Source organism: Suncus etruscus, chromosome 11 (genome assembly GCF_024139225.1).
Source record: "Suncus etruscus isolate mSunEtr1 chromosome 11, mSunEtr1.pri.cur, whole genome shotgun sequence".
Classification (NCBI taxonomy): domain Eukaryota; kingdom Metazoa; phylum Chordata; class Mammalia; order Eulipotyphla; family Soricidae; genus Suncus; species Suncus etruscus.
The window spans coordinates 84,009,709-84,027,841 of record NC_064858.1 but is presented as its reverse complement, the minus strand read 5'-3'; the positions used below and the strand labels follow the sequence as shown (position 1 = coordinate 84,027,841).

Here is an 18,133-nt window from a genome sequence, read left to right as displayed (position 1 = left end):
GTCCGTAGCCATCATTTTAAATGCGGCTGATGGCCATGTCCGACCTGGTCAAACCCTGCACGCCTAAGACAGGGTCTTCCACCCACGCACGACTTTCCTTCTTTTATTAGAAGAGAAAGGGGGAGATGTTGGAGACAGTATCCTGTCAGAGGATCAATTTTTCTGTCTTCTGTCTTTTATGCAGCCTTTACCTAAGGCTGCCCATCTGCTGATTTTGCTGTAAGCTGTTGGACTAACAGGAAAGGTATTTCACAGCTGAAGGAGATTTTTTCTTTGAAGCCAAAGGAAAAGTGAACACCCCCAATGCTAAATCCAGATCTAGACCACTCCCTTTAGCTTCTTTCCGGAGTTAATAGCTACCTTCAAAAACCTGCCCCCTTCACAAACTGATGTTAGCCCAGATAAGCGGCTGCAGATCCCACTTTGGAGACATAAGGTCTCCATCCCTTCTGAATATTTTACTGCCCTTTGTTCTAAAAACCTTCCCGCCAAAAAGTATGATTGACATGTTCTTTTTCCTGCCCATTTCTCCTCCTCTATATAAGAGTTGCTGAACCCAATAAATTTTGCCTCTGACCGGAACTTCGCCTGGGGTCTTCTTTACTAACCTCTCTCAGATTTTTTACAGGTGTGGTTGTTCTTTTAACTCAGCAAAATAAGAGTGCGGAAGTCCAAGAGCCTCCCAGCCATTTCCCCGCTGGCCGGGCCCCTCCGGGGGACTCTAGGACCCCGCAGCTTCTAGAACTTAGAACCATGACACACAATGAGAGAGAGAGAGAGAGAGAGAAGAGAGAGAGAAGAGAGAGAGAGAAGAGAGAGAGAGAGAAGAGAGAGAGGAGAGAGAGAGAGGAGAGAGAGAGAGGAGAGAGAGAGGAGAGAGAGAGGAGAGAGAGAGAGGAGAGAGAGAGAAGAGAGAGAGAGGAGAGAGAGAGAAGAGAGAGAGGGAGAGAGAGAGAGAGAGGAACAAGCAGCAGAGAGCAGCATGAATGAATCAGGTCAGAGGACTCTAATTGAGTAGATTCATGCCAGACTGTAGAGGTCTTGAAAACCAAAAAGAATAGATTAACCCCATTCCCAATCATTGTTGAGTCCTGGAGGAATTACTTGATTGGGTTTCAGGCATACAATGTTTTAACACTGAGAATAGATTAATTTTGATGTGGTTGGAAACACAAAATCAAGAAGACCATACAGGTGATAATTGTAATAGACAGATCTCAAGGTTTTGAACTAAATTGGTTGCTGTATTAAAGTAAGGCATTCTGAAAGGAAATGGTTTAAGTGAAAAATAATCCTCTCCATGATTATAATCAGTTATTATATAGAAGAGATGGTTCATGGTCAGGCCACCTTTAATCTTTCTGGGGGGGGTCCAGAAAAACATACATAAGTATCCCCTTGATTACATTTTATCACATAAATTTTGACCCAAAATTTGCTATTACCCATTTGAGCTACAGAACATTTTGCAAAAAGAGAATTGAGGGACTTCTAGGAAATTGTTGGCCCACATAGCAATAAAATTGTTATTACTTCCTATCTCTTTTTTTATAATTTAATTCATCACCAAGCCCTGCAGGTCCCAAACCTTCCTCTCATCTGGCCCTGTTTTCCATCTTTATTTTCTCTCTTCTTATAGTTACTGCTCTAGCAGGTCAACCACATCTACTCTTGTTCTTTTCTACTGTATTTCTCATTTGTTTTTCAATAAACTGGTATGCTTTGAAAAAATTTTTTTATTGAGGCCATTGTAAATTACAAGTCTTTCATCTTTTTATCTTTTAAATAGGGGATCTTGCCTCTCTCTCTCTTTCTCTCTCTCTCTCTCTTTTGGTTTTTGGTTTTTGGGTCATACTCAGGAGCTCAGAGGTTACTTCTGGCTCTGCTCAGAAATAGCTCCTGGCAAGCATATGGGACCATATGGGATGCCAGGACTCGAACAACCATCCTCCTTGGATCTGCTGCATGCAAGGCAAAGGTCCTATCGCTGTGCTATCTCTCAGGTCCCGGGATTCTGCCTTTTTCATAGAACCTTGGAACATGAATTACTTTGTTTTACCTCATATTTCTGAATTTCTCTATAAAATGAAGAGATAAAAAGAAAGGATGGGGGCCAGGGACCAAGTGTCTCAGGTGCATTGGTGGAGATAAAAAAGGACAGAACTAAATATCCAAGCCAAATCAAGAGACCCAAACCATAACAATATAAACTTAAAATGGGCCCATCATACTAGCAGACTAGGGAGCAAAGTGTGATGGTATAGGATACAGTGTGGGAACATCGGTGGAGGGAGGTTGACTCTGGTGATGGAATAATCCTGATACACTGTATGGCTGAAATCCAACTATGAAGAACTTTGTAAATCACAATGGTTTCAATAAAATAAAATTTAAAAATGTTATGCATATTCTTATAGAAAGTGCATTGAATACATACGATGCTTTGGAAAGTATTGACATTTTAATGATGTTTACACTCTAATCCTTTAGCAGGGGATATATTTCCATTTTCTAGTGTCCTCTTTTATTTCTTGAAGCAGTGTTTTGTACATTTTTTGTATAGTTCTTTCACCTTTCTAGTTAGCTTGCCTTCAAATACTTGAGTTTATTTATTTTTTAAATTTGGGCCACATCTGAAGATGTTAAAGGATTACTCCTGGCTCTGCTCTCAAGAATCAGTCCTGGCTGGCTTGAGGGACCATATGTGATACCAGGAATGAACTCTGGTTGGCCACATGCCAGGCAAACACACACTATCTACTGTGTTATTTGCTCAGCTCCCAAACCTGCTATAAAATTTAAGAATGCTTCTTTGTAAGTAATTTCCTTTTTGATATTACTGCTTTTAGTATTCTATGTCTTTCATCATTTTTTTTTTATCACTTTGTCTAGGGTGTGCCTTGGGTGTTTTTATGTGTGTCTGGTGGGCTTCCGTGTTGTGCTCCCATTTTGCAGTTTGGTGGTGTTTAAAAAATATTTTTTTGGAAATTATTGTGATTTACAAAGTTCTTCACAATTTGGTTTCAGACATAGAATGTATAAGGGCCAATTCTACCACCTGTGGTGGTGTTGCTTTTTTTTTTTTATATGTTGTGATGAGGAACATGAGTAGAAGGAATGTGTAGCCACAGAGCTAAGCTGCCCTGTTTTACTCTTTTTGGGTACACTCAATGCTTGGTTAAATCAAGTGTCTGAGTTCATGAGGAACCCACCATCACAAATAATTTCACATTTGTCTTTCTCTTCTTCCACTCAGAAAATTTAGAAAATTTTATGGAAAAACCTGAATACTCCTTTAGAAGAAGTATGTTTTTTTTTTTGTTTGTTTTTGGGTCACACCTGGCAGCGCTCAGGGGTTACTCCTTGTTCTATGCTCAGAAGTCACTCCTGGCAGGCCCGGGAGACCATACAGGATGCTGGGATTCGAACCTTCATAAGGTAAATGCCTTACCTCCATGCTATCTCTTTGGCCCCAGAAGAAGTATGTTTTAACCTAAAATGGAAACATTGACTATGTATTAGAAAATATTATGTGATAGATAATGCTTAGGTTTCTGCATTAATAAGTAAATTTGTAATCAAAACTCTAAAGATATTAACCATATTTGAATATACATAAAATTTAATATAAATGAAACTTTAATTCATTATTAAATTTACAAGTCAGACATCAAAAAAACTGTCACATAATACCTTAACTTGTTTTGTTTTTTGGGGGGCTGCATATGACTGCATTCAAAAGTTAGTACTGTCTCTGAGCTCAGAAATTACTTTTGGCAGGCATGGGGGACCATTTGGGATGCTGGGGAATGAAACTGTGTTGTTCATGTGCAAAGCAAACACTATCCATTGTGCTATCACTCTAACCCCATAAAAATTTAGTGTTTTGAACTCAAACACAAGATTCAGTTCACTTTAATTTTTAAAAAGTGTTCTCAGAAATGTGGGAGTGAAATATTAGTGTTTAAATATTAGTATTTTAATGCTTGGTTTCCATTGTACAACAAAAACATTTTCCCTGAAAAGCAGTCATTTCCTTTAAGTATCATATAATAATAACTTTCAACATGATCTTTAGGAATAACTTGCAGTTCTGAAACATGTCTTAGAAAAAAGTTTTTATCAGTTTGTGTAATATTTATTCCTATTTCATAACAGGTTAGATTCACAGTTGTTGCTGCAGGAACTGTAAGTTTTTGGGAAGCCTAAATCTGGCTGTGATCAAGGCTTAGGGATCACTCCTGATTGTGTATGGGATCTATAAGTAGTTCCAGAGATTGAACTCATATTAAATGTGATGTGGTAAGCAATTGCCTCACCTGTTGCACTATCTCTCCACTCACTGAAGCAACTATTAAAAATTTTTTTTGGGCTGGAGAGATAGCATAGAGGCAAGGTGTTTGCCTTTCATGCAGAAGGTCATTGGTTCAAATCCCCGCATCCCATATGGTCCCCCGTGCCTGCCAGGAGCGATTTCTGACCGTGGAGCCAGGAGTAACCCCTGAGCACTGCCGGTGTGATCCGAAAACCAAAAAAAAAAAAAAAATTTTTTTTTGGGCGATTGAGGAATGGAGGAATGCTCTGCAATACTCAGGTGTGTTAATATTTCCTACAATTATTGTGTTGATATCACCGAATCCTTCGAAGGTGTAATAATTGTGTTTTGAGATTCAGGAGGCCAAGCTGGCATTAAGGAGAAACTTTGTATGCATCCCCTGCTATTATCACAAATATGCACAAAGACTTCAGGGAACCTGCACATAAACTGACATAAACCATGACAAACAAAGCTTTCACAGCAAGAAAAGAATAAAAGAAGTGGATGAAATGGAGGTGCCCTTGCCAAGAAAGAAAACCTTACTCTATGACAATAATCTATAATTTGGAAGACTTTTAAGATGTGAACCTTTGGGGTTGGAGAGATAGTATATGGAGGTAGGGTATTTGCCTTGCATCCAGAAGGATGGTGGTTTGAATCCCGGCGTCCCGTATGGTTCCCCGAGCCTGCCAGGAGCTATTTCTAAGAGTTGAGCCAGGAGTAACCCCTTAGCACTGCCGGGTGTGACCCCAAACAAAACAAAACAAACAAAAAAAGATGTGAACCTTTTCCCTGGGAAAGGGGCTAGCTAAGGTTGTATAAATACCCATCACCTCAGGGCCGGAGAGATAGCAACAGCGGTGTTTGCCTTGCAAGCAGCCGACCCAGAACCTAAGGTGGTTGGTTCGAATCCGAGCAGATAGCCAGGAGTAACCTCTGAGCACTGCCGAGTGTGGCCCAAAAACCAAAAAAAAAAAAAAAAAAAAAAATTTCCATCACCTCAATCTTATAATTCTATATGTATAAACTGAAACAGGAGGCAAGCAACTTTTAGGCTTATATGGTATAGGTTTTATTGCATTAAACCTTAGGGGCTGACTTAGAAATCTTTTCAGACTTTGAAAACTAATAGCAATGATATATATTGGCTTTCATTCTCCATTATGAGTGAAAATTCCCACCACAAGTGAATAATTGAGCTAGTCAATGCTGAAGGACATTTTTCAAGATTGCTTAAACCTATCAAATATACAAATCCAGGGCCGGATTGGTAGTACAGTGTGTAAGTCAATTGTCTTGCACATGGCTGGTCCAGATTCAATCCCCAGCATCCCTTTTGGTCTCCTGAGCCTATCAGGAATAATGCCTAAGTGTAGAACCAGACAGCATTCCAACCAGTAGTGGATGAGAGTTGCTTTTAACCACATCCTTACCAACACAAATTATTCCCATATTATTATTATTATTATTATTATTATTATTGGTCACACCCGGAAGCACTCAGGGGTTACTCCTGGTTCTATGCTCAGAAATTGCTCCTGGCAGGCTCAGGGGACCATATGGGATGTGTGATTCGAACCACTGACCTTCTGCATGCAAGGCAAATGCCTTACCTCCATGCTATCCTTCCGGCCCCCCAGTATTTTTGATATGTGCCATCCTTACTAGTGTATAATATGATATTATCATTGTTTTCTTGATTTGGATTTTCCTAATGATAAGTGATGATGAGCATTTTTCCATATGACTGTTGGCTATCTGTACATCTTACTCTGAGAGTTGTCTATTCATTTCCTCTCTTCATTTTTAATTGGTTTTTAGGTTTTGTGGAGTTAACCTTTGGTGGCTTGGGATGGTGGAGTTTCAGGTTTTCATTACTTAAGAAAATGATCTATTGAATTGATTATACAAAAGGTGGCAACTAATACATCTGCCTTTCAGGTTATTTTCCTAACCACGCAGGATTATTTGAATACTATAAAAAATAACTGTCCCCCCTAGTAACTTGTTTTCATAGACTGAATTTTGAGGCTATATACTATGAAAAAGAAAGAAATGCTAAGGCCCACTTTCCTGGATAGAAGATATAAAATGGATATAAAATGGAATGTCTTTGCGTGAATGTACTAATGTCCATCAGGTTTTGGATGAGAAGACAGAGGGACATAGGGATTGGTGCCTTTCTGCCTGACAGTCTTGAAAGTGCCACAGCATAGCAGCGTAGGACATGTAGTGTATATAGAGATTCAGATCCAGAAATCACATCCCACTCTGAGGATGATAGGCCTGGAATTAGAGGACAGATACTCAAGCTGATGGCTTTGAAAGGGGAGTGATAATGACTTTTCTCTTAAAATTTTAAAAAGAAAATATGAAAAAAGATTTCCTCATAGAAATATTGAAAAGGTAATGTCAACAATTTTCCTAATATATTTATGTAACCTATTGCTTCATCTAGGAGACAAACATCTACTAAATCTTTTCGTTTTCTTTTTTTATGGCTATTATAACATTTGATTTACAAAATTATTATAATACTATTTTTAAGGTAAATAATGTTACAACACTAGTCCCACCACCATAGAACTGTCTTTCCACAATTGGCCCCAATATCCTTCCACACTTCAGCCTGTTAATTTACCAGGGACAAAACAAATTTACTTCATATTGCTTCCTCCAACAAAATGTAAAATAACTGCAAATGGAATTATCAGAATATAAACCAACTAAATTTAATATGTGGTTACTATGTGATTTAAAATTATATAAATACATTTAAATTACTAATAAAATACAATATATCACATAGTTTAATTAACATAAATAAATTCTCAACTCTAGTATCTAAAATATATTACATTTACTATTTTTTGTACTTTGGTCTCATGAAGGTAATAATCATGTCTTCCCTGTCAATAAAATGATTTTTAAAAATTCTTCACTAATATTGGGGCAGGAGAGGATCGGTAGGATGTTTGCCTTTGTCACAGCTGATTTAGGACGAATGGTGATTCAAATCACGGTATCTAATATGGTCCCCTGTGCTTTCCAAAGGTGGTTTCTGAGCACAGAGCCAGGAGTTACCCCTGAGCGCCACCGGGTATGACCCCCAAACCAAAACCAAACAAAACCCCCCAAATAAAAATTCTTCAATTAAAAATTTTGGAGTTTAAATGAATTAGATAAAGCCTAAAATGGTAAAATTTAACAAGAGTGTTGTTAATTTATCAGGATATAATTAAGAAAAATTGAAGGAAAATTCTGAGTAGGCCTATAAAAACATAGTGTATTATTCAAGGCAGATTGCTCTTTTATTTTAATAGATACTGCTTAAGTTTCTGCTAATGCAGAAAAGACATCACATAAAAATATCTATGGACATATAAAAATGACAATACAAGAACATTCAATATATATGAAACTTTAATTCAGTATTGAAAATATATGAAATTCTTTAGCAAGCTAGGATGTATCTAAATGTATCTTCCTTAATCTAGTAGTGGACAGCAATAAACACCATCAGTGAATGCCATGCTCAATGTCCTGTTCTTTAAAGAAGCTCCTTTAATACATAAAACTGGTTTCAAGGAGTCAGAGCCATATTGGGTATATTGGGTGGGGCACTTGTCTGATTGCAATCAACCTGAGTTATTTCTTGCATTTCATGTTATCCTCCTGAATGGAAAACCAAGAGTAAATCCCGTATAACACTGGATGTGAAGCCTTTAAAAGCATGCATTCACACAATGGTTTAAAGGATATGAATTCTCTAAGATGTTGCCTGTCCCTGAAGCTTTTATAGTTCCTTAAAATCTGATTGGCAATCTTTATGGATAGAGTATTCTTTTTTGTTGAGTTTTTGTCTTATATATTTTCATTTTTCTTGAGGATCATATGGGATGTCAGGGATCAAACCCAGGTCAGCCGCATGCCAGGCAAATACCCTACCCATTTGGCTATTGCTCTGGCTCCTGCCTTATTGTTTTTTAGGGACTCTAATAAATCTTGTATTTTTCCTCTAGAACTCATCCTATAGTTATTTGATATGCTGTTCTATGTGCTCAGACTATTTTCCACATTCTGTTATTTTTCTAAAGGTTTCCTGCATTTCATCTTGGAGCTTCTTGATATTTTGCTCAGCTTCTATAGAATTTTTAAATAGCCTTTATACTCTCATTTATGGAGCAGTTTTCTCTTTTCTGCATTTATAATTTTTCTGCACTTTTGGCTTGCCAACTATTGTTTGTTTAAGCTTATTAGTCAACCTCACACTGGTGCCACTAATTTTCTGAGCTGACTGATGCTGGATGAACCCTCTGTGTTCATTGAACTTTTTGGGCATCTGAGCTTCTTCCCAGTGGGTTTCCTTTACTCGAAAGTGCCATGAAGAGTGTGAAATATGGAGAACTTGTGGAGCTGTGTTGATGGATTGGTTGATACAGTAGAGTTCAGGCATGGAAGCTCTCAAGCCTGGAAGGCAAGGAGAAGAATCTACGTGCATCCATTCAAAAAAGTATTTGTATGTATCTGCCTGCTGATTTTTTTTTTTTTACCTAGAAGTGGTGACAGTGTTCAGAGGTTCAAGAGCTGTAGAGGTGTAGAAGGTCTTCTCCTGAATTTTCATGAGGAGCACTTTATGACTAGATTTTTCTTTCAGTTGATCTTTATGCTCATTGATGATTGATAATCTTTCTGACAACATCATTCAATGCTTGTTTTACTTGTTTATTTCTTAGAGTATAAATGAATGGGTTCAGTAAAGGGGCAACAGACGTATTGAGCACAGCAACACTCTTATTGAAGGCTACACCTTCTTTGGCCGAAGGTTTTATATACATGAAGATACAACTGCCATAGGAGAGGGAGATGACAACCATGTGGGAAGAACATGTGGAAAATGCTTTTTTCCTTTGCTGGGCAGAAGGAATTTTTACAATAGTCCATATGATGTTTGTGTAGGAGATAATCACTAGCACTAGGGTGACAAACAAGGTTAGAAATGCCAAGATAAAGTCAACTATCTCTAAAAGTCTTGTGTCAGAACAAGATATTTCAAGGAGGGGTCCATAGTCACAATAATAATGATTTAGCATGTTGGAAGCACAAAATTTCAGTTGACTGGTGAAGATGATTGGGACCAGTATGATTAGAAATGCACTTAGCCAAGAGCAGAGGACCAGCTGGATGCAGACTCTGTTGTTCATGATAGTTGTGTAATGCAGAGGTTTGCAAATGGCCACATACCGGTCATAGGACATGGCAGTCAGAAGGAAAAATTCTGTTGCCCCTAAGAATATGGCGAAGAAATACTGAGTAAGGCATTCAGTAAAGCTAATGCTCTTGTTTCCAGTTGAAATGCTGTAGAGCAGTCTTGGAGTAAAAGTGGTTGTAAAGGAAATTTCTATGAAGGAAAAGTTCCGGAGGAAGAAGTACATGGGAGTGTGGAGGTGGGAGTCCAGTAGTGTGAGGATGATGATGGTCAGGTTGCCTATGATGCTGAATATGTAGGTGAGGAAGAGAAGCATGAAGATTACAGGTTGAATCTGTGGTATGTCTGTAAGTCCCAGAAGAATGAATTCCTTCAGAAAGCTTTGATTTCTCATTGCTATCATTTGTTGTCTGTGAAGGCAAATGAGGAAGCAGATGGTGAGAAACACAGGTAAGGTCTAGGAAGTTTGTGAGCATAAGAGTTCTTTTTCTCTGTAACTGACTTAATTCTAGTTCAGAACTTCTCCAGAAGTGGTATAGTCTATATCTGTGGGGCTGAAGTTGTGAAGGTGCAACTGTAGCAGGATCTGCTTTCAGGGTCATTCATGTGGCTGTTGACAAGCACAATAAAAGTTTTCTAAATTCACACACACACGAAAAAAAAAAAGAGTTCTTTTTCTCTGTGAAATTGTGACATGTCATTTTCTCTGTAATGGATGTTTATTTTTACCTAACTGGTTTAATAGTTTACACACTTAAAGATATTGTTGTGCTGATTGTCAGTTCGTACTCAGGGGTGCTAGTAGATAATAACATCAATTTCAAAGTTGTGTCAAGTATAATGATACTTTAAGGGTAATTGCTTACTGTCTAGTAATTTGTTCTGAGTTAAAAAATGAAAGTGGACCTAACTTCTTTATTTCTCTACAATTTGTAAGGCGTTTATATTATTAACTATTTTCTGCATAGTTATTTTAGCCTCTTTCTTTTTTTTTCTCATGATGACTAAAGTTTTTGTCTTAAAATTTCAACTTTCTTCTAGAATATAAAAATTTACCTTCATATTCGGCTTCTTTGTCTCCTAAACATACATTTTTCAGAAGTTGTCTGGTTCTGTTTCCAAGTCATTGAAAAGTTCCAGTCTTATCTGATGCTTTTCTAATGCTGAAGTGTATCTCTGTGGGCTGGGAATCCTTGTAATTTTCAGATCCTTTTTTTTTTTGTTTACATCTGGAGACTCTCAGGGGTAACACCTGGCTCTGCACTCAAAAATCACTCTTGGCAGATCATATGGGATGCTGGGGATCTAACCAGGTTGACCTAGGGCAAGGCAAATGCCATAACTCCCTGTGTTATCACTCTGGCCCTCTAATGTTCAGATTCTTACATTTAACTTGTCAAAACATTTTTCTCAGATTTTATTTTATTTTTTATTTTTTTGGGCCACACCCAGTGACGCTCAGGGGTTACTTCTGGCTATGTGCTCAGAAATAGCTCCTGGCTTGGAGCCAGGGACTCTGGGGATATGGGACTCTGGGGGATCGAACCGCGGTCCGTCCTAGATCAGCTGCATGCAAGGCAAATGCCCTACCGCAGTGCCACCGCTTCAGCCCCTCTCAGGTATTTTTGATCAAGTTAAAGCAATCTATTAAACTAGATCTCAGTATATTTTTATCTTATGAACAAATCTTTTAAAATTTCTAATCTGCTTTATAGGAAGAAAAGTAAAAAATTTTCCTTTACCTAGATTCCCCTATTCCATTCTTTCAATTTTCTGGTTGAAAGGGGCTTGCAATGTTACTAGATAAGCATCATAGAATTAGAAATGTATTACTGAATTATTGATCATAATATTCATTTTTTTTTTTTGGTTTTTGGTTTTTGGTTCACATCCGGCAGCTCTCAGGGGTTATTCCTACTCTAAGCTCAGAAATTACCCCTGGCAGGCATGGAGGACCATATGGAATGCTGTGATTCCAACCACCGTCCTTCTTTCATGCAAGGCAAACACCTTACCTCCATGCTATCTCTTCGGCCCCCATAATATTCTTTTATTGAAAGACCTAAAGTGGTGATCAAGGGACCCTCTGAGTATTTGGCTCTACTGGATTGGATGTTCTATGGACTTTAACTGGTGGAAGATCTGGAGGAGACCTGAGCCTTAATCCCTGTACTATTTCAACTAACTTGTCACAATAGTTTTACTTTTTTTGAGAAAGTCTTCCATTTTAATAAAAAAACTCTCTCAGATATTAAAAATATTCTGGAAACTTTTACCTTTTTCTGATTATCTTGGTATTCAGCTTAAACATGCATTTCCCTGTCATAATTAACATCAGATCACATAATATCTGGAACTATTTTTGCTGTTTTCCTCTAGAACATCTTAGACATGATGCTGTAGTCACATCATCCAGTGTCGTGAGTCTAGGCTCTTACAATTTTGCTTATTACTTTTTGGTCTGTGGAAGACATCTTTATATTATTATTTTTATTATTACTTTATAGGCCACACCCAGTGACACTCAGGGGTTACTCCTGGCTATGCGCTCAGAAGTCCCTCCTGGCTTGGGGAACCATATGGCACTCTGGAGGATCAAACCTGGGTCCATCCTAGGCTAGGACTGGCAAGCTAGACGCCTAACTCCTTGTGCCACCATATTAATTAATCTTTCATATTCTATCACACACAGTTTTTTTTAATAACTTTACTATAAAAATTCTTACAATAAATTCATTACAGCAATGTTAGTAAAAATTGTTAGTAAAATGATAGCTAAAATATTAGTAAAAAATCTGAGTAAAACTTATAATTTTTTGGTAAAAGTATTAGTAAAAATAAAGATTTGAAAACCATTTTATAGGGAAAAATATTCTGGCATATCCAGACCTCAACAGGCTGCCAAACTGCCAGAACACTGCAAGTTAATTTCTGGGCTGAAAACTATTGATTTTTTAGAATGAGCAGGCAGATTCTCTTTCTTTTCAGATACACCCAAAAGCTTTCATACATTAGTTGTGTATTCTTTTTTTTTTTTTCTGGTTTTTGGGCCACACCCAGCGGTGCTCAGGGGTTACTCCTGGCTGTCTGCTCAGAAATAGCTCCTGGCAGGCACGGGGGACCATATGGGACACCGGGATTCGAACCAACCACCTTTGGTCCTGGATTGGCTGTTTGCAAGGCAAACACCGCTGTGCTATCTCTCCGGGCCCATTAGTTATGTATTCTATGATCACATTTGATCTATTTCTATTTATGTCTATCATAAATATATATCATATATATGAGATAAAGTATTAAGTTTCTATTTTTATATCCATGGTTCATGGATCTGGAAATTTATACAAACCACCATATTTGTATATAGTATTTGGATAACTGAAAACTGTTAGTAAAGCTGCTGCATTTGACTGATACATTTCTTTACTGTTAAAATCTTCTAAGACAGGAAACTTTTCCTTTTTTTTTTGGCCACTGTCTTGTGCTCAGAGTTTATTTCTGGCTTAACACTCAGAATCACTTTTGGCTAGGTTGGGGAAACATATGACTTGTTGATTGAACTTGGTTTGGCCAAGTCTTCAATATTATCTCTATAGTCCTACATATAAGTTCTTTTAAAATAAAAATATTTTATATAATTTTGTTTAATAATCATAGAGAGGTAACAGATATAATAAAAGCAGATATGTACTTACCGGTATGCTTCAAGATAGTGCTGTGAGATTTTGCTCACACAAGTTTATGGAATGAACCAAGATTTAGAAGTTGGATGTGGAAGTAAGAAGGCATACAATTTAATTTACTTACTGTCCCACCACTTATCATTGATTGAGTTATAAAACATTTACAAAAATAAAAATTCAGTAGTAAAAATATTATACATTTTCAGTTCACACTAAGTTTCATATAAATTTAAATGCAATCTAAGAAGCAAACCTGCTTCCAAATTTATTTCTTTTATTCTATCCTGTCAGAGACAGAGTATTTTTTTCTTCTGATTTTTATAACAGACTGAAGCATATTTTAAATGTTCTATTCAGAGGAGACCTTAGCATTATCATTTGAGGAAAGAAGAAAAGATCCCTGGAGGATCCCATTCAGATCGGGCTAATAAGCCTTATTTACTGAGAACTCCAGTACAAATTTTCATAGGGGACTTGGGAAGAAGTCCAAGGAGACATGGAAGAAATTAACAGAACAGATATGGTACAAATGCCTTGTGAAATGATCAGTTTTCTAGATGCTGGACATAGTGTGAAACAACCTACCTTAAATATTATTATTAATTATATATAAATTATTGGCATAGAACAAATAGCATCACATGAATCCTAAAGTGTAGGACAAAGACTTTAGGGCATTTGTCTTCCACTGATTTGTTGATTTTGCTTATGGTGGTCAAGTAACATGAGCTAAAGAGCAAGTTTTGCATTTTCTCTGTTAGCTCTCTACTCATTGTGTTTTGTGCTCTGATACTTGTTCTCTGAAAACAGGTAGAAAGGTCAGGGGCCTTGTATCCTTCTTCCATTGTCTCTACAAAATAGGAAAGTTACTCTGGCATTAAAAATATTTTTAATGGTAAGGCTAGAGTTGTACCATGATAGTTAGGGTGTGTGCTTTTAATCTGCAATCCAGGAGCTATCCCTGGCACTCTCTGAAAGGTCCTTCACCATAGAGTGATCTCTGATTGTAGAACTAGTAATAATCTCTGAGACTAGCTGAGTGTGGCCCCACAAACCATAAAATAATGGTTTACATTTAAACTTTTTTGCTTTTAGATGCCTTGATTTGGTTATTTTAAAAATAATATAATTTTGGGCTCCATTTCCTAGGCAGAGATACTGATCAGCAGTGTTGTCTCTGTGACTCAGAAGAGCCATTCTTACCAGGGTCAATGTGCTCTGAGGGAAAGAGAAACACTAGGACAAGGGAAGGGGTTTTCTTTTTTTTTTTTTGTGGTTTTTGGGTCACACCCAGCAGTGCTCAGGGGTTATTCCTGGCTCCAGGCTCAGAAATTGCTCCTGGCAGGCATGGGGGACCATATGGGGCGCCGGGATTTGAACCAATGACCTCCTGCATGAGAGGCAAACACCTTACCTCCATGCTATCTCTCCGGCCCCGGGAAGGGGTTTTCTAAGCCATCTCAGGTGTGCCAAGCCACAGTGTCCCAGGAAACAGGTAGAAAGTCAGACCACCTGTGAGCTTCAATTTCTGACTCTGAAGTGGCATTTTCACACCAAGGGCAATGTGGCTACTTTCTTTGTTGCACAGAAATACATTTATTCCAGTCAATAATCCCCAGAGTACTATGTAAAAAACACTCCAATAATGATCACAGTGGATAAACAACACAAAAGCTCACCAACCATGTATATAGTTTGTTTAAGAACTTTAGGAGTTCAGCACCATTCCTGTTCTTCTGCCCCCTGGGGCCAGTCAGAAACCAGAACGTTCCTCCCACCCCAACCAACTGCCAACCAGATCCTTAAGTGTAAAGATAGATTCCCAGACCACCTTGCCTCAAACCTGAGAAGAAGCTGCCATCTCCACTGCTGCTGAGTTGCTCTCAGTGGCCCCTTTTCTCTCACTTCCCTTTGCTACCTTCCACTTTTTCATATTCGATTTTTGAGAAACCCCCATGTTGATATTTCCTGATATGTGACTGCTGGGAGCCATTTTTCAGATTCCACAAGATCATTTTGTAGGTTGAAACTGTGCTCTGGACCTCATTCCTAGCAATTTAAAAGACTTAAAGAGGATATGTGTATTTCTTTTATGTATTTCTTTAGATGTATTTCCTTAATAGGTATAATTCTTGTCTATTTTCGTATGTAGAGGTAGTTTTAACCATTCCTTTTTTTGAATCTATTAGTAGGAAATACTAGTAGATAATTTTCTCTTGGGTTCTTGTTACACCCCACTCAGGAAGGGCACACATCAGAAGTGTTGCACTCCTGAAAAAGAATTATTTGCCAAAAAGGCCCGCTTAGAGCAGTCAAATCAGTTGGCCCTTCACGTGGATTGTTTGGCTATAATTCTAAATGTGGCTGTAACTATCTCTCTCTTTATTTTTGACCATTATTAGAAATCAGGCCTCAATATTTCTTTCTAATGAAGAAGCACAGTATCAAACCCCGCCAAAAGTTTCCCACTGACCAGTTTTCTGTGATCTCTGCTACCTTGGCGCAAAGATCATGTTTTTTCCAAAACTTAGCTCATGAATAAAGCAATTTTCAGTTTTCCCCAAAACTCTAAAACATTTCTCTCTCTTCCCACTTCCCTGAAAATTACCTGGTTTCTCCTGCTTACCCAAAACAAAGCTAACCCACAATAGAAACTTCTTTTCACCTTCAGTATCGGTTCTTTAATATGCAGATTTTAGCCATGGCCTTTCATTCTGTTTCCCTGACCATCTTTCAGTTTCTTTGATCTCCAAAATTACACCCCGCATACCAGAGCTCACCCCTTAAAAGTTACCCAGCTCAAAAAATAAATTTGTCTTCGTCTTTCTAGACGCAAGTCCCCATGCATTGTGTGTGGTAATTCATTTCTACAAACCCGTGAAGGTTTCCCGGACTCCACAAAGAACCTGCTTAGAGGCGCTGGTGCCTGCAGCAGGTTCCGACTTCATGTTAGAACCAGGTTATAGGGATTACTTAGCTTGTTAGTTTTACCGCCATATGCACCAGTAGTATCATGTGCCATTATTCTTTTTATTCAATTGAGCTACCGTGTTTTTCAGATCCGTTATTTCATACACACACACATATATTTATATATATATATATACATACACACATATATACACACATATATAAAATACAATATATCACATAGTTTAATTAACATATATTATCAACTGTAGTATCTAAAATATATTGCATTAACTATTTTTTGTACTTTGGTCTCAGAAAGGTAATAATCATGTCTTCCTTGTCAATAAAATCATTTTTAAAAATGCATCACTAATATTGGGGCCGGAGAGATAGCACAGCGGTAGAAATTTTGCCTTTGTTGCAGTGAATTCAGGAGGAATGATGGTTCAAATCCTGGCATCCCATTTGGTCCCCTGTGTCTTCCAAAGGCGATTTCTGAGCACAGAACCAGGAGTTACCCTTGTGCGCCATCAGGTGTGACCCCCCCAAATGAAAAACAAACAAAACAAACAAAAAACAAAATAAAAATTCTTTACTTATATATTTGGAGTTTAAATGAAATATTTAAAGCCTAAAATCGTAAACTTTAACAAGAACGTTGTTAACTTATCAGTATATAATTAAGAAAATTTGAGGAAAAATTCCGAGCAGGCCTATAAAAACATCGTGTTTATTCAGGGCAGATTGCTCTTCTATTTTAATAGATACTGCTTAAGTGTCTGCTAATGCAGAAAAGACATCACATAAAAATATCTATGGATATATAAAATTGAAAATACAAGAACTCAATATATATGAAACTTTAATTCAGTATTGAAAATATATAAATTTCTTTAGCAAGCTAGGATGTATCTAACTGTATATTCCTTAATCTAGTAGAGGACAGCAATAAACACCATCAGTGAATGCCATGCTCAATGTCCTGTTCATTAGAGAAGCTCCAGTAGAGCATAAAACTGGTTTTAAGGAGTAAGAACCATATTGGGTATATTGGGTAGGGCACTTGCCTGATTGCAATCAATCTGAGTTCTATTTCTTGCATCTCATGTTATCCTCCTGAGTGGAAAACTAAGAGTAAATCCTGTGTAACACCGATGTGAAGCCTTTAAAAGCACGCATGCACACAGTGGTTTAAAGAATATGAATTACCTAAGATGTTACCAGTCCCCGAAGCTTTCATAGTTCTTTAAAATCTGATTGGCAATCTTGATGGATAGAGTATTCTTGGTAAGGTGTTCATTTTGTTGAGTTTTGTCTTATATATTTCCATTTTTCTTGAGGACCATATGGGAGGCCAGGGATCAAACAAAGGTCAGCTGCATGCAAGACAAATACCCTATCCATTTTGTTATTGCTCTGGCTCCTACCTTACTGTTTTTTAGGGACTCTAATAAATCTTATACTGTTCCTCTAGAACTCATCCCATAGTTATTTGATATGCTGTTCTATGTGCTCAGACTAGTTCCAATATTTTGTTATTTTTCTAAAGGTTTTCTCCATCTCATCTTGGAGCTTCTTGATATTTTGCTCAGCTTGTATAGAGTTTTTAAATAGCCTATTTGCTCTTCATTGATGAAGTAGTTTTCTCTTTTCTGCACTCTTGGCTTGTCAGCTAACTGTGTGATTTTGTTTGTTTGAGATTATTAGTCCTCACACTGGTGCCACTAATTTCCTGAGCTGTTTGATGCTGGTTGAGCCCTCTGTGTTCTTACTTTTGCTCATTGAACTTTGTGGGCATCTGAGCTTCTTCCCAGTGGGTATACTTTACTCCAAAGTGCCTTGAGGAGTGTGAAATATTGAGAACTTGTGGAGCTGTGACGATAGATTGATTGATTTGGTAGAGTTCAGGCGACGAAGCTCTCAAGCTTGGAGGGCAAGGAGAAGATTCTACATGCACCCATTCAAAAAAGTATTTGTATGTATCTGTCTGCTGATTTTTCTACCTGGAAG

At 37.7% G+C, this 18,133-nt stretch overlaps 2 protein-coding genes across 2 annotated transcripts in view; one reads left to right on the top strand and one right to left on the bottom strand.

Annotated features, from left to right (window-relative positions):
• DNAJC14 (DnaJ heat shock protein family (Hsp40) member C14) overlaps positions 1–18,133 on the top strand; it is a 1,080,043-nt gene that overhangs the window by 365,916 nt on the left and 695,994 nt on the right. The window lies entirely within an intron of this gene.
• Positions 8,989–13,250, bottom strand: LOC126022986 (olfactory receptor 2AP1-like). The gene is made up of 2 exons (XM_049784026.1): positions 13,223–13,250; positions 8,989–9,937 (listed from the first exon to the last, which is right to left on the bottom strand). The coding sequence occupies exon 2, from the start codon at positions 9,928–9,930 to the stop codon at positions 8,989–8,991; it is 942 nt and encodes a 313-aa protein (XP_049639983.1). The 5' UTR covers positions 9,931–9,937; positions 13,223–13,250.